This window comes from Theropithecus gelada, chromosome 13 (assembly GCF_003255815.1).
Source record: "Theropithecus gelada isolate Dixy chromosome 13, Tgel_1.0, whole genome shotgun sequence".
Classification (NCBI taxonomy): Eukaryota; Metazoa; Chordata; class Mammalia; order Primates; family Cercopithecidae; genus Theropithecus; species Theropithecus gelada.
The window spans coordinates 17,738,633-17,753,720 of NC_037681.1; the positions used below are offsets into that span (position 1 = coordinate 17,738,633).

The window sequence follows — 15,088 nt, forward strand, 5'->3', positions numbered from 1 at the left end:
AACACCAGGTTGTTTTTCTCATATTAAATATTGGTGACATAAAATGGTATCATCTGCAAGATAAACTATTAACACTTGGAAAGAATACTTTTCTAACTCTAAAATGGATTCTATGTGGAGGGAAAAAGCAGTTTTAAAGGCACGATTTAAAATGTGAAATCCTTCTGAAGATATGCAATTTATTGGCCTTTTCAGTTTATCTGCAGTGATCTTTTACAGAACAAAAATGCAAGATGTAAGAAAGTAAAGTATCCTAAAGCAGAATCCCAAAATGGAACTATAACATACAAAACCGGTACACCAGAAATACTATGAAATATGAAATACTGATGTCACATTGCTTGGACCTCTTTTTTTTTTTTTGAGAAGGAGTTTCGCTCTTGTTGCCCAGGCTGGAGTGCGATGGCATGATCTCAGCTCACTGCAACCTCCGCCTCTGGGGTTCAGGCGATTCTCCTGCCTCAGCCTCCCAAGTAGCTGGGATTACAGGTGCCCACCACCACATCTGGCTAATTTTTTGCATTTTTAGTAGAGATGGGGTTTCGCCATATTGGCCAGGCTGGTTGCGAACTCCTGACCTCAGGTGACTGACCCGCCTCGGCCCCTCAAAGTGCTGGGATTACAGGTATGAGCCACCATGCCCGGCCTCTTAGACACTTTTTAAAATCACTTGTTAAAGAAATACATTAAAATGAAAATGTGTTGGTGCTATTCAAATACTGTTACTTAAAAGCTCTGGTTTTTAAGGATATAATATAATACCAGAGAAATCTGCTTTGAATTTTGGAAGGCTTTTTCACTCTAAAGCAACTGCCTTTTGAATAGGCATAATAAAAAAATGCAGTGTAAGATGATTCACAAATAGTGAAAAATAAAGCAATAGTCTTCTGTCATTTTGTTAGGGTTTCCTAATAAGGTTAAGTTCTCTTTCAACACCCCCTCTTAATCAAAGGCAGTTTTTGGTTTGTTTGGTAATACATACAAATTGCTTCATTCCACATCTGTCATTTCTAGTCCATCACTTTCTTTGACGTATACCACTGAACCCAAGGCCTTCTCAGAAAGAGATCTTGTGCCAGTCCCTTCAATCCTTGAAAAGTTTTCTTGATTTGTGTCTTCTAATCTTATTTTCTTGGTGTTTTGAAATAACTGAGTCGTTGGTTCCAACCTGCTTTTTTCAGTCCTTCGTATTAAGTGATCCTCCACTTTTGAATCCATATGCATAGCAGACACCTGAGTAGATTTACTAAGTGAAAATCCCATTGGGATAGCTGAACAAATATGAAAGTAATTTTTAAGTAGTGGAAGTGTTTCTTCAACTTGATTACTGGGGGAAAAAAAGAAAAGTAAGTGAATGCAGCAGGAATTTCCCTAACTTCATGGAAATGTTTGTTTGAATGAAATGCCATGGTGATACTAGAAATATAAAGTAAAATTGCCTCCCACCTTTCAGTGTTTACATTTTCTTTGTGGGAGGCTTTGCAAGTTCTAAAGATTTCTTTGAAAGTCGTTTTAAAAGGAATTTATCTGATTTTATGTTTTATCACCTTTCAGAAAATAGTAGAGATTCTCTCAATCCTTTCATTCTTGCTAGGAAACCTCTTACTAATGGGCTAAAGAAATAACTACTGAAGGCCAAATACTCTGCTAGTATTTTATTTTCTGCAAAAAATATATTCTATAAAGATACTTGTGATTGGCTGGGCGCCCTGGCCCACGCCTGTAATCCCAGCACTTTGGGAGGCCGAGGCGGGCAGATTACCGGAGGTCAGGAGTTAAAGACTAGCCTGGCCAACATGGTAAAACCCCGTCTCTACTAAAAATACAAAAATTAGCTGGGTGTGGTGGCGTGCACCTGTAATCCCAGCTAATCAGGAGGCCCAGGCAAAAGAATCACTTGAACCCGGAAGACGAAGGTTGCAGTGATCCGAGATCGTGCCACTGCACTCCAGCCTGGGCAACAAGAGCGAGACTCTGTCGGAAAAAAAAAAAAAAAGATACTTGTGATTAAGGATGCCCAGTCTGTTAAGAGAGATGATCGGCCGGGTGCGGTGGCTCACGCCTGTAATCCCAGCACTTTGGGAGGCCGAGGCGGGCGGATCACGAGGTCAGGAGATCGAGACCATCCTGGCTAACATGGTGAAACCCCGTCTCTACTAAAAATGCAAAAAATTAGCCGGGCGAGGTGGCGGGCGCCTGTAGTCCCAGCTACTCAGGAGGCTGAGGCAGGAGAATGGCGGGAACCCGGGAGGCGGAGCTTGCAGTGAGCCGAGATGGCGCCACCGCACTGCAGCCTGGGCGACAGAGCGAGACTCCGTCTCAAAAAAACAAACAAGAGAGATGATTATGTAGCATGGAGGGAGGCCTTGGGAAGTTTCCCAAAGGAGGGGAGCCTAGGGGAGCCTAGGTCAGGGTTGCGCTTTCAAAGATGGGCAGGAATTTGGTAGGCGGAGTTGACCAGGATGGCAGAAGGGCAGGCTACCTGCACAGTAGAGGGCTGGGAAAGCCCAGGGCTTACTGGAGGGAGTCATCACCCAAGACGCTCCAGTGGCAACCTGAGATCTGGAGCAGATTCCACAGCTTGGAACGAAAGCACTCACCACCCCCTCTCCGACTTTTTTTTTTTTTTTTTTTTTGAGATAGAGTTTCGCCCTTTCACCCAGGCTGGAGTGAAGTGGTGTGATCTCAGCTCACTGGACCTCCACCCCCCAGGGTTAAAGTGATTCTCCTGCCTCAACCTCCTGAGTAGTTGGGATGACAGGCACACGCCACCACGCCCAGCTAGTTTGTATTTTTAGTAGAGATGGGGTTTTGCCATGTTGGCCAGGCTGGTCTCGAACTCCCGACCTCAGGTGATCCAGCCACCTCAGCTCCCAAAGTGCTAGGATTACAGGCGTGAGCCACTGTGCCCGGCCTCACCCACTTTTAGAATGTATTATGTCTTTAATATTTAGCTACTGTATCTTTGATAGTTTACAATTTCATACTCATCGAACTCGAATTACTGACTGAACATTTCTAAAGAATCATCTTGAAACCCTATTTATCCATATTTGTGATTGAATATCAGTGTTTATAACAAAACAGAGTCCTGGGTCTACTGTAGTAGCCTAAATATAGTAGTTACTGACATACTAATATAACAATTAGGTAAATAGTATATATTTGGCTTTCTGGGAATCAAATACAACTTAGCTAAATTTTTAAAGATCTCTGATGAAATTCTGAAATATGGGTATACTTGTTTTTTAGATTTGGAACTTGAAGATGAATTTTTCTTCCTCATCAAAAGAATATCTAATACTGCCTTCAAATTAATAAAATTGAGTTTATTCTATTCTTTGGTTTCTCTTTTTGTTAGAAAGGAAATACTCCTGTCAAATGCATAACTTGAATCTAAACCTGAGGAAACAATCAGATAAACCCAAACAGAGGTATCCTCTATGAAACAAATAGCTTCTACCTAAAAATGTCAATGTTATGAAAGACACAGAGAAGCTGAGCAGCTTCAGATTAAAGGAGGCTAAAGATACATTATTTCAAATGCAACCAATGCTCTTGAGTTGGGAAGGGGATGGAATGTACTACAAAGATCATTACTTAGATAACTGCAACATTTGGATATTTCACAATATTAGATAATAATATTGGATCAATGTGATAGATGCCATGAATGTGATAATTGTGATAATTATATATAATATTATATATTATATATTATTAATGTGATAATTATATAAGTCAATGTCCTTGTTCTCAGACAATACATACTGAAATAGTTGGGGGTGAAGAATCATATCTGCAAGTTGCCCTCAAATTGTTTAGCAATAGAGAGATAGATACATAGATACAGAAAGACAGTAAAATATGCAACATCCTAACAACTGTTAAATCTAGGAGGTAAAGCTTAAAAAGTTGTTCTACTTATTATTATTACATTTCTGTAGATTTAAAACTTTTTCAAAATACAAAATTGAAAAAAGATTTTTAAAAAACACAAAACTCGATAAAACATTGCATTTGAAATCAACAAACGCAAAATAATGATAACTTATATAATTATCAATGTGTACATTAAATTTCAATCTAATAAAAGGACTGAGGAGGAACCAAATACAATAGGGTAAACTTGGCCCTGTGATTCTCACCTTAACTTCCCCAGAGCTGAGGACATGAAGGGTGAACAAGTCTATTGGGGGCCTCTTTGGACTGGCATTTAGGTTGCCATTCAAGAAGAAATCTGGAATATACATGTAAGAATAAAGGTACGTAAAGAGAGAAATCAAGCTGGACAAAAAGAACAAAGAGGCTTTCTTTACCAGATATTAAGATATGCTACATGGCTGGCTCACGCCTGTAATTCCAGTACTTTGGGAGGCCAAGGTGGAAGGATCTCTTGAGTCTAGCAGTTTGAGACCAGCCTGGGCAACATAGGGAGACCTCATCCCTACTAGAAAAAAATTAAAAAAAAAAAAAAAAAAAAAGATATGCCACAAAGTGAAAGTAATACAAATAACCTTGTACAGGTACAGGAACAAATAGTCAGTAGAATATGACAGAGCTATAACTCGGACTTAAGTATTTGAGGAACTTCACATATGTTACAGGTGGCACTATAAGGCAAAAGAGACAGAACAGACTAAGTTTAGTATGATAGCATTGTGAACATTGGCTCACTATGTGGACAAAAGTTAAGCAGGCTCTTAAATACAGAAGTGGGCTGGGCGCGACGGCTCATGCCTGTAATCCCAGGCCTTTGGGAGGTTGAGGCGGGTGGATCACAAGGTCAGGAGTTAGAGAACAGCCTGACCAACATGGCGAAACCCTGTCTCTACTAAAAATACAAAAATTAGCTGGGTGTGGTGGCGGGTGCCTGTAATCCCAGCTACTCAGGAGGCTGAGGCAGGAGAATCGCTTGAACTCAGGAGGTGGAGGTTGCAGTGAGCCGAGATCATAACATTGCACTCCAGCCTGGCTGACAGAGCAAGACTCCATCTCAAAAAGAAAAGAAGAAAAGAAAAGAAAAAAAAAAGTGGAGTGCAAATGCATTAAAGACCTAAATGTGAATGGCAGGACTGTAAATGGAATATTAGACAATGAAGGACACTATATCTGTTACCTTGGGGTGAAGAAAGATTTCTTGAACAAGACCTAAAAAGCTTGAACAATAAGGGAGGAAATCAGGTGAGTCTGATTACTCGTAATTGGGAATTTCTATTCAATGAAAAAAATATAAACAAAAAGATAAGAGACTGGAAGGAGATATTTTCTGTGTCCAAAGCTGATGGTATTTAGTGGCTGGAATAGAAAGAGAACACCTACAAATTAGCAAGGAAAAAGTAATCCCACTAGAAAAATGGGCAAAGGATATAAAAACGTAATTCAAAGACTGAGGAATCCCAAACAGATGAGAGTACATAAAGAGATATTCAAACTTAACTAGGAATCAGAGAAACTCAAGTTGCAAAGACAGTGCAACCTCCGCTCTCTGGGTTCCCATGATTCTCCTGCCTCAGCCTCCCGAGTAGCTGGGATTATAGGCACCTGCCACCATGCTCGGCTAATTTTTGTATTTTTAGTAGAGATGGTGTTTCACCATGTTGGCCAGGCTGGTCTTGAACTCCCGACCTCAAGTGATCTGCCCTCCTTGGCCTCCCAAAGTGCTGGGATTACAGCATGAGCCACTGTGCCCGACCACATCTGGCTAATTTTTAAAACTCATTTTTTGTAGAGACAGGTGTCACTGTGTTGCCTAAGCTGGTCTCAAACTCCTGTCCTCAAGCAATTCTCCCACCTCCCAAAGTGCTGGGATTACTGGCGTGAGCCACCACGCCTGGACTGGTTTGAACCTTTTAGAACAAAATCCAGATCACAGCAGTCCTCTGCTCAACACACTCTAGTTGCTTCCCACCTTAGAGACAAAACTAAATTATTTACATATCTAGTCCCCAGCTGTGGTAGGCAGAATAATAGTCTCCAAAGATGTCTTTGTCCTAATCCCCAGAAGCTGTGACTATGTTATGTTATGTGGCAAGGGGGAATTAAGGTTGCTAATCAGCTGACTCTGAGGGTGGGAAAATTCTCCTGGATTAATTGGGTGGTACCAATGTAATCACTAGGGATTTTTGTTTGTTTGTTTGTTTGTTTTTTCTTTTTGGGACAGAGTCTTACTCTGTTGCCCAGGCTGGAGTGCAGTGGCGTGATCTAAGGTGACTGCAGCCTCCGCCTCCTGGGTTCAAGTGATTCTTGTGCCTCAGCTCCCAAGTAGCTGGGATTACAGGTGCACACCACCATGACCAGTTAATTTTTGTATTTTTTGGGAGAGACAGAGTTTTGCCATGTTGACAAGGCTGGTCTTGAACTCCTGACCTCAAGTTATCTGCCTGCCTCGGCCTCCCAAAATGCTGGGATTGTAGGTGTGAGCCACTGTGCCTGCCACACAAGAGTCTTTAGAAGTGAAAGAGGGAGGTAGAATGTGTTAGCCATGATGCAATGTGTTAGCCATGATGCAATGTGAGGAGGACTTGACTGGCCATTTTTGGTGTTGAACATAGACTGGGATCACAAGGGCTGCCAGTAGAAGCTGGGCTGCCAGTAGAAGCTGGAAAGGCAAGGGGGATTTTCCCCTAGAGCCTCCAAAAGGAATGTAGACCTGCCTGACATGTTGATTTTAGCCCAGTGAGACCCATTTTGAACTTGTAAATCTCCAGAACCGAGTGATAATAAATTTGTGTTGCTTAAAGACACCAAGTGTGTGGTAAATTGTTGTAGCAGCCTTAGCAAACAACTCTACCAGCAAGCTGTAGAACAACTCTACCAGCAAACTCTACCTGTCTCTTTCCCTTATTCTACCCCAGACCTATCACCCCATTGCTGTTCTCAAGAATATTCTGTGCCAAACCCTCTCCTGCTTCAGGACCTTTGCACTTACAGTTCCCCCAGCTTGAAGCAATTTCTGCATTGCAAACCACTTCCCTTGAGGATAGTTAGTAACATGGGGCCTGGGATTGTGAAGAATGGCAGACTTCTGCTGCTAGTCATGATGGAGTAACAGAGACCAGACTTATCCTCATGCTTTCAGCATCTATTTTTTTTTTTTTTGAGACGGAGTTTTGTTCTTGTCCCCCAGGCTGGAGTGCAATGGCACGATCTCGGCTCACTGCAGCCTCTGCCTCCTGGGTTCAAGCAAGTCTCCTGCCTTAGCCTCCCGAGTAGCTGGGATTACAGGCGTGTGCCACCATGCCTGGCTAATTTTGTATTTTTAGTAGAGACAGAGTTTCTCCATGTTGATCAGGTTGGTGTCGAACTCCCGACCTCAGGTGATCTGCCTACCTTGGCCTCCCAAAGTGCTGGGATTACAGGCGTGAGCCACCGTGCCCAGCCTGCCTTCAGCATCAAAACACAAAACACATGAAGCAATGGCTTTTAGATATTGGACAATAGGAAGTTTGGGAGAGTGATCCTTGACAGAAAGGAAATAAAGTAAGTCCTATGAATGGACATTGCCTAGAACTTTCAGACCTCAGCATAAGGAGGAAACTATCTGATTTAAAAAAAGGAACACAGCATCAGTGAGCTGTGGAACAAGATCAAGTGGCTTAACACATATGGAATTGTAGTCCCAGGTTTTTTTTTGAGGGGATCAGGAAGAGAACAGTGAAAAAAAAAAAAGTAATAATAGAGGTTTTTGTAGTGAAATTTTTGAAATGATGGAAAAACGAAGGGACTAGAAAACCCAGACCTTAGAAGGTGTCTGTCACGAGACAGAGAGAGCACAGGGTACTATATAAGGCTTAGCCTGGGCCAGGCACAGTGGCTCATGCATATAATCCCAGCACTTGGGAGGCTGAGGTGGGCGGATCACTTGAGTCCAAGAGTTCAAGACCAGTCTGGGCAACATGGTGAAACCCCATCTCTACAAAAACATACAAAAATTAGCTGGGCATGGTGGCACATACCTGTGGTCCCAGCTACTCAAGAGGCTAAGGCAGGGGAACTGCTTCAACCTGAAAGGTGGAGGGTGCAGTGAGCTGAGATCATGCCAACATACTCCAGCCTGGGTACTGGGCAACAGAAGGAGACTGTCTTAAAAAAAAAAAAAAAAAAAAAAAGACCAGGCGCAGTGGCTCACGCCTGTAATCCCAGCACTTTGGGAGGCTGAGGCGGGTGGACCACGAAGTCAGGAGATTGAGACTATCCTGGCTAACACTGTGAAACCCCGTCTCTACTAAAAGTAATAATAAAAAAAAGTTAGCCGGGTGTGGTGGTGGGCGCCTGTAGTCCCAGCTACTTGGGAGGCTGAGACAGGAGAACGGCGTGAACCTGGGAGGCAGAGGTTGCAGTGAGCCAAGATCATGCCACTGCACTCCAGCCTGGGCAACAGAGAGAGACTCCATCTCAAAAAAAAAAGGTTTAGTTGGGGCAGGATGGGACACTCACTACCCCTTGGGTTTCCAAAGAGGGAAGGAAATTTTTACTTTCTCAGGTTAGGGGAGAAAGTCAACAGTTCTTGATAGGAAAATAAGGAAAATCTTTTCACCCTCTTTTGACCTTAAAATGATCATTTCCTTACATTCTTTCCAAAGAATCTTCAGTACCATCTAGGTGGCATTCATAAATGCTTAAACTTTTCTTACTCTTTCTGTAAGGGAAGTACTTTCCTACTTCCTATAAATAATCTCCCCACCCCTGAAGTCTTCAACTCCAACTGACAGTTTTAAACTTAGAACATTCTTTCCTATTTGTTTTTAATAATGCTAGGTAATGTATTCAAAATAATCTTAGTATCTGAAGAGGAAATGAGATTATACATTATTCCCTCTAACATAACTTCTCAGTTTATTTTGTCAATTAAAAATAATTATATTTCCGAAGATATGTGCTCCTTGTGTCCTCTAGCCTCTTAAAGTAACAGGGACACTTAATTTTTTTTTTGGTATCTGATTATACTTACAAAGTATATGATTATCTGAAAACAAATGCGACAAAATGTAAGACTATGTAATAACACGACGAAAAGAGATAGAAAAAACATGGCACTTATATTAAATGTACTTTTATGACTAAATTTGTTCTAACATAAAAGTTGTTTATCCCTGCCAATGATATCTTGTGGGGGAAAAAAAATGAGTACTCACCTGGCAAAAACAGGAATTGTTAGTCTCCTCAAACGAGAGCTTACTCTTGATATACACAGCGTTCTACCATATCAAGGGCATCAGAGAATTGCCGTAAAAACCTACCGTCTATGTCATCTGCAGGAAAGGGACATGGTAGGTATTAAGAAAAATTAAGAAGACTTCCCCCCCCCCCCCAATTCTGGGCTCCAAAAAATTGGTAGAAGAATGCAGCGCTCATTCTTTTTCACCAAAAGGCTCATTTGTCCACTTTAAGGTGAGGGGATTTGGAAAAGGACTGGCATGTGGAGAAGGAATATCGGCCAGGAATCTGGACTTTGGTTGCTAGCTCTGCCACTTCCCGATTCAGCTCTGATCGTGCAGAGCTGACCAAGCCGTGGTCCCCAGGCTCCCGACTCCAGGCTGCCCACGCTCACCGGGACAGGCCGGCTCGCTCCCCGCAGGCTGCAGTGGGAGGGCTGGACCTGGAAGGCTCCCTCAAAACGGGCCCAAAAGCAGCTCTAGGAGTAACCGGTTCACCGAACATGGGTCCAGAATGATGCCCAAGCTGTGGGAAAGTGGAACAAAGCCACCGCCGCGAAGCAGCAGGTGTTCCAAGCTGAGGGAAGACCCGGCGGCGAGAGGCAGCCTTGCGCATGCGCGTTCCATCCAGGTGCGGCAGCCTCAGGCAGGGATTCAGAAATGAGTCGTGGAAAAGGGGGCTCGTGGCTGGTTACTAGGAGACGGGACGCTCGGGTCGGGCGTCTAGGCGCTGCGTGGGCGTGCGCCTGCGCGGCGCGGATGGGCCAGGAAGAGGTCCCTCCTAGGTGCCCTGTAAGGCAGGCAGGTGGACGTACGCGTCGCTCCGTGCGTAAGTGCGCGCGCACGGCTTGTAGTCCCCGCGAGAGGGAAGGTCGAGCCAGGTACGCGTGCGCACCGGGCCTGGGGGCGAGCGGGACGGAAGCAAAGCTGGGGCGCCGGGGAGGTGGAAGACGAGCCCCACTCCGGTACAGAGCGTGAGGGCGGGGCCACGGCGGCGCCGGCTGGCGCTAACCGCCCCCGCCTCCTTCCCGCGGGCTCCCTCCTTTCTCCGATTCGCCGGGGCGGGGCCGGGACGATTTGGGGGTGGGAAGGGAGGAGAAAGGGGCGGAGGATGGAGACTGGGCGGTTCTCGTATTCCTCGCGGAGGCCGAGACCTGGCAGTCGCGGGGATGAGCTCTGGGCAGGACGGCGGGCCGAGGAGCCCGGGGAGGGACCCGGAGCTCCAGGTAGAAGCTGCGGAGATGCGCAGGGTGGGGAGAGCGCTGCTGCTGGGCCAGAAGGTCTCTGAGAAGGCGGCTGCAAGCGTGCGGGAGTGGCGGGTGCTGGGCCGTGGCGGGCGGAGGTGGGCGCTCGCCGCGGGAGCCGCTGTGAGGGGCTGCGGCGGGCACCGCTGCCGGCCGGAAGCGTAGCAGCACGCGTTGCCCCTGCTTCTTGGGAGGTTAGGGTTGAGCCCAGTTCCTATGGTCACCGCTTCGCGTCCTCCCGCAGCTCTCCGCTTGGTTGTTGGGGGGACTGTTCAGTTTAGAAACGCTCTGGAAGCTCTGGTGGAGTCGAGGAATTTGGAAGTCACAGATTTGGGAGTTCAACCTGACTCCCTATCGCTCATTTCTGAGCCTCTGTCTAGACTTGGGGTGGTGAAAGGCTGAGATTACATAGGCATTTGCATGAAAATCTGATAATTTTAGTAAAAATTATACACGGTAAAGGCAGGGAAAGCTGGCTTTTGTTGAAAAACTATTTGAGGCTTAAATTGGATAACTAGGTGATCATGGACTTGATACCTAAAAACTCACAGAAATATGTTTTTTTTTCACTTTTTTTCCCCGCGACTTCAGGAAGGTTTGCATAGATTACAGTGTCCCAACGTTTTCCTTCTTCCATTCCAGGACCTTATATCCTAGGAGATTTCCTTGTTTAAAATTCTCTGTACTGGTGTTCAGCATTTCAAGTATACTTTGTTTACGTGTAAGAACATAAATAGAATAACAATAGGTTTGTAAGTAGAAAAAAAACAGGTTAGTTATAGAAGTAGGACGTCACATTCGAATTTGCTTCCAGAATAAGACAGATTCTTGTTTGTATTTTAATTGATTAATGAGCCAAACTCTTCAGTCTTAGTGGGAAATAACTAGGAAGGCACATTAATGAAATATTAATTTTAAATCCTAAACTTTGGCATTATTTTTTTAATGGCAGCTTCCAAAATATTTCACGTATTGTTTACCTTCTGAAGAAAAATCATTGCTTGTAGCTCAGACTATAATCAGGTGTAGAGATTCTCTGGGAGATCTTTTCTGTCTGCTTTTTCAGTTGCTTAGACTAGTTTGTTTAGGACGATTTGGTTTCGAAGTCCTCCACACACAGAGGCAGTTAGAAGTATTATTATTTATCTCCTTTTCAGATTACATGTTTCTTTCCGTCCCCACAGATGGCCACTCTCCTGACTTCTAAGAGCCACTTCCTTGATTTTCCTTAATGTTTCACATCATTGTATGTGAACATGCACATTACAGTTTGGCTTGTTTTTGAACTTCGTACAAATGGGATTGTACTGAGTATTCATTTACATCTTGCTGCTTTAGTCAACATTTTTTTTAAGATTAATCTTTATTGTTGCTCTCAGTATTTAGTTTGGTGATTGTTTCCCCAAATATTTATCCACTTATTATATAAAATCCTCTCTCAAAATTATTCATAAATCTTGTATGGTTTTCCACATCCTTCTGTTAGTGAGGCTGTTCCTTCTTACTTCAATGTCTGTAAGTCTACGCTTTTGAAGACAGTATTTTTAAAAAGAAAAACCCACCTCAACTGTAGTAAACTTTTGTGGAACCAGATTTCAGAATTCCATATGAAAGAGTCCAGTATTTTCCATTCTATCAAAAAATTAATTTGTTGAATACATATTATATGCTTCATATTTTGCTCAACACTGATGATACTTTTTATTATATAATCTTATCTCCTGTTTCACTGAAAAATTAAAATTCAACTAGACGGAAACTTCCTCAGATTTCCATGCCACTTACCTTTTTTTTTGTTTTGAGACATGATCTCACTGTCGCCCTGGCTGGAGTGCAATGGTGCGATCATGACTCACTGCAGCCTTGACCTCCCGGACTCAAGTGATTCTCCTATCTCAGCCTCCCAAGTAGCTGGGACCACAGGTGGATGCCACTATGCCTGGATAATTTCTTTTTTCTTTTTTGTAGAGACAGGGACTCACTATGTTGTCCAGGTTGGTCTCAAATTCCTGGGCTCAAGTGATCCTCCGGCCTTGGCCTCCCAAAGTGCGGGGATTATTGGGATTACAAGTGTCTAAATCTTCACCTGTCTTTGCTTTTCTCTTTCTTGTCTCAGGGCAATACATATTTACCTGGGTTTCCTCATTACCTCAGCTGTCTTTCTCCGTCTATTAACATTAACTCATGCCTTAGGAATCTTCATTGTTTCTGTACTGTAGGACTTCTTCACTGGAGTCCAGGGACCTTAGAGAGTCTTAAATCACCTGAAATTGTTTGTAAAGGTGTATTTGCATTTTTCTGAGGAGAGGCTGCAGGGCTTTTAATTCTGAAAGAGGATCCTATGTAAAGAGAATTAAGGAACAAGTTTTTCTCCTCCTGTAGTGACCTTTCCACAACCTTGGTTGTCTTCCACCTTTGTTCTACCTTTCTTCCTCTCACAATCATGCTTCCTAAAAGAAGTTTACATTTTCCATTTTTTTTTCTTTACTATTCATTCATTAGTCCCCTTCAGACTTGTTTTCACCCACCATTGAAACTGCTTTGTTCGAATCATTAAATTTTCTTATTTTGAAAATGTTTTATTGCGTTTCACCTTTGTGCTGGGCACTTTTAAGGCATTAGGGATATAACAGAGACAAGACAAAAACCTAGGGCTCTAGAATGTTACAGTCTAGTAGGGGGAGGTAGTAAACAAGTGAGCAAATAAATGATATAATTTCAAGTAGTGATAAGTGCAAATAGCTTATCACTTATTTGAGAGAGTGACTGGGAGAGAGGCTACTTTAGGTAAGTAGTCAGGGAGGCCCTCTGACATTTCAGCCAAGGAGCTGAGGGTGAGAAGATAGCCATGTGAAAGGCTGGGTAGAAAGTGTTCCTGAGAGGAAAAGCAAGAGCAGAGGACTTGAAGTCAAATGATATTGGCACATATCTTAGTCCATTAAGGCTGCTCTAATGAAATAACATAAGCAGCAGAAATTTAATTCTTACAGTTCTGGAGACTGGGAATTCTAAAATCAAGTTGCCAGCAGAATCAATGTGTGGTGTTTTTTGGTTTATAGATGGTACCTTCAGACTGTGTCCTCATATGTTAGAAGGGGCGAGGGAGCTCTCTGGGATCTATTATATACTGGCAACTCATCATGGCCTAATCATCCCCTAAAGGCTGTGCCTTTTTTTTTTTTTTTTTTTTTGACGTGGAGTCTCCCTCCGTCGCCCAGGCTGGAGTGCAGTGACACGATGTCGGCTCACTGCAATAAATCCCTTCTAAGTTATTAGCAAATGTTGTTGGTTCTGCCTTCAAATATATATTATAAATCCATCCACTTCTCTATATTTTTGTTACCACCTCCCTGGTCCAAGTCACCATCATCTCCCACCTAGAATACTGCAACTGTTCCCTGCTGTCTTTCTGCTTCTGTTGTTGCAGGCTACAACCTATTCTCCACACAGAGATCAAATCAATCACTTCAAAACAATGAGATCCTGTGGGAGGGGAGAAGGGAGAGGGAAAAAAACGAAAAAGAAAATTATAGTAAGATGATCCTGGCTCAAAAATACACCAATGGCTTCCCACTGCAAGTAAGAATAAAATCCAGGCTGGGTGCTGTGGCTCACGCCTGTAATCCCAGCAGTTTGGGAGGCCACGGCAGGCAGATCATGAGGTTGATAGATTGAGACCATCCTGGCCAACATGGTGAAACCCCGGCTCTACTAAAAATACAAAAATTAGCTGGACGTGGTGGTTTATGCCTGTAATCCTAGCTACTCAGGAGGCTGAGGCAGGAGAATCACTTGAACCAGGGAGTCAGAGGTTGCAGTGAGCCGGGATCGCGTCACTGCACTCCAGCCTGGCGACAGAGACTCTGTCTCAAAAAAAAATAAAAAAAAAAAAAATCATGGCCCTTATCTTCACTTAAAAGATCTAGTACTCCTTTGTTCACCCAATAGCTTTTTCTTTCTGTTCCTCTAATGTGCGGCTTCAGTCTGAATGTCTGTGTCCTCGCAAAATTTTTAAGTTGAAATTCTACCCCCTAAGATGATCACATAAAGAGGCGCAGTCTTGGTCAGGTGCAGTGGCTCACGCCTGTAATCCCAACAGTTTGGGAGGCCGAGGTGGGTGGATCACGAGGTCAGGAGTTCGACACCAGCCTGGCCAAGATGATGAAACCCCGTCTCTACTAAAAATACAAAAGTTAGCTGGGCATGGTGGCAGGCGCCTGTAATCCCAGCTACTTGAGAGGCTGAGGCAGGGAATTGCTTGAACCTGGGAGATGGAGGTTGCAGTGAGCTGAGATTATGCCACTGCACTCCAGCCTGGGTGACAGAGCATGACTGTCTCAAAAAAAAAAAAAAAAAAAAAAAAAAAGGAAGTCTGTTTTAGACATGTTAAAGTAGCCATGGCTGTGGACATCCCGTAAAAGTAATATAATGCATTAAGTGCTCCAGTAGGGATATGCTCATAGTTCTTTTGGAATGGAGAGCAGATCCTAAGTGTTTTTTGAAGAAATAGAAGTCAGAAACACTTTTTTTGTAGCTTCTTTCTCAGTGTTCCCTTAGCATCTATGTGCATTACTGTGATGTAGCAGTCATCATGCCGTGCTGTAATTTCTGATTTATTTGTTCTGGACTTTCCTAGATTCATTTAGGGTTGAAATTGTAGGGTTCTATTTGTTTTACATCTTTTTA

General features: G+C 43.4%; 2 protein-coding genes across 3 annotated transcripts in view; one reads left to right on the forward strand and one right to left on the reverse strand.

Annotated features, from left to right (window-relative positions):
• Window positions 1-350: 350 nt before the first annotated feature.
• Window positions 351-9,982, reverse strand: C13H2orf15 (chromosome 13 C2orf15 homolog). 2 transcript variants are annotated; one of them, XM_025353483.1, is made up of 5 exons: window positions 9,554-9,982; window positions 9,138-9,254; window positions 4,518-4,613; window positions 4,149-4,240; window positions 351-1,327 (listed from the first exon to the last, which is right to left on the reverse strand). In XM_025353483.1, exons 4-5 carry the CDS (start codon window positions 4,172-4,174, stop codon window positions 991-993), a joined length of 363 nt encoding a protein of 120 aa, XP_025209268.1. In that variant the 5' UTR covers window positions 4,175-4,240; window positions 4,518-4,613; window positions 9,138-9,254; window positions 9,554-9,982; the 3' UTR covers window positions 351-990. The 2 variants fall into 2 exon arrangements, with proteins under 2 accessions (XP_025209268.1, XP_025209267.1); XM_025353482.1 differs by lacking the exon at window positions 4,518-4,613.
• Window positions 9,983-10,051: 69 nt separating this feature from the next.
• The window catches only part of TSGA10 (testis specific 10), a 195,888-nt gene continuing 190,851 nt past the window's right edge, over window positions 10,052-15,088 (forward strand). The window contains exon 1 of the mRNA XM_025353502.1: window positions 10,052-10,123. The gene's annotated coding sequence lies outside the window, so the exon portion shown is untranslated. The remainder of the gene's footprint in view (window positions 10,124-15,088) is intronic.

Bases quoted from the DNA above. Each gene is read 5' to 3' on its own strand.
- C13H2orf15 (XM_025353482.1), bottom strand. From the start codon at position 4,174: ATGTCCTCAGCTCTGGGGAAGTTAAG. The intron at 1,328-4,148 runs GTGAGAATCACA...TTTTTCCCCCAG, and splicing joins TCAGCTCTGGGGAAGTTAAG to TAATCAAGTTGAAGAAACAC.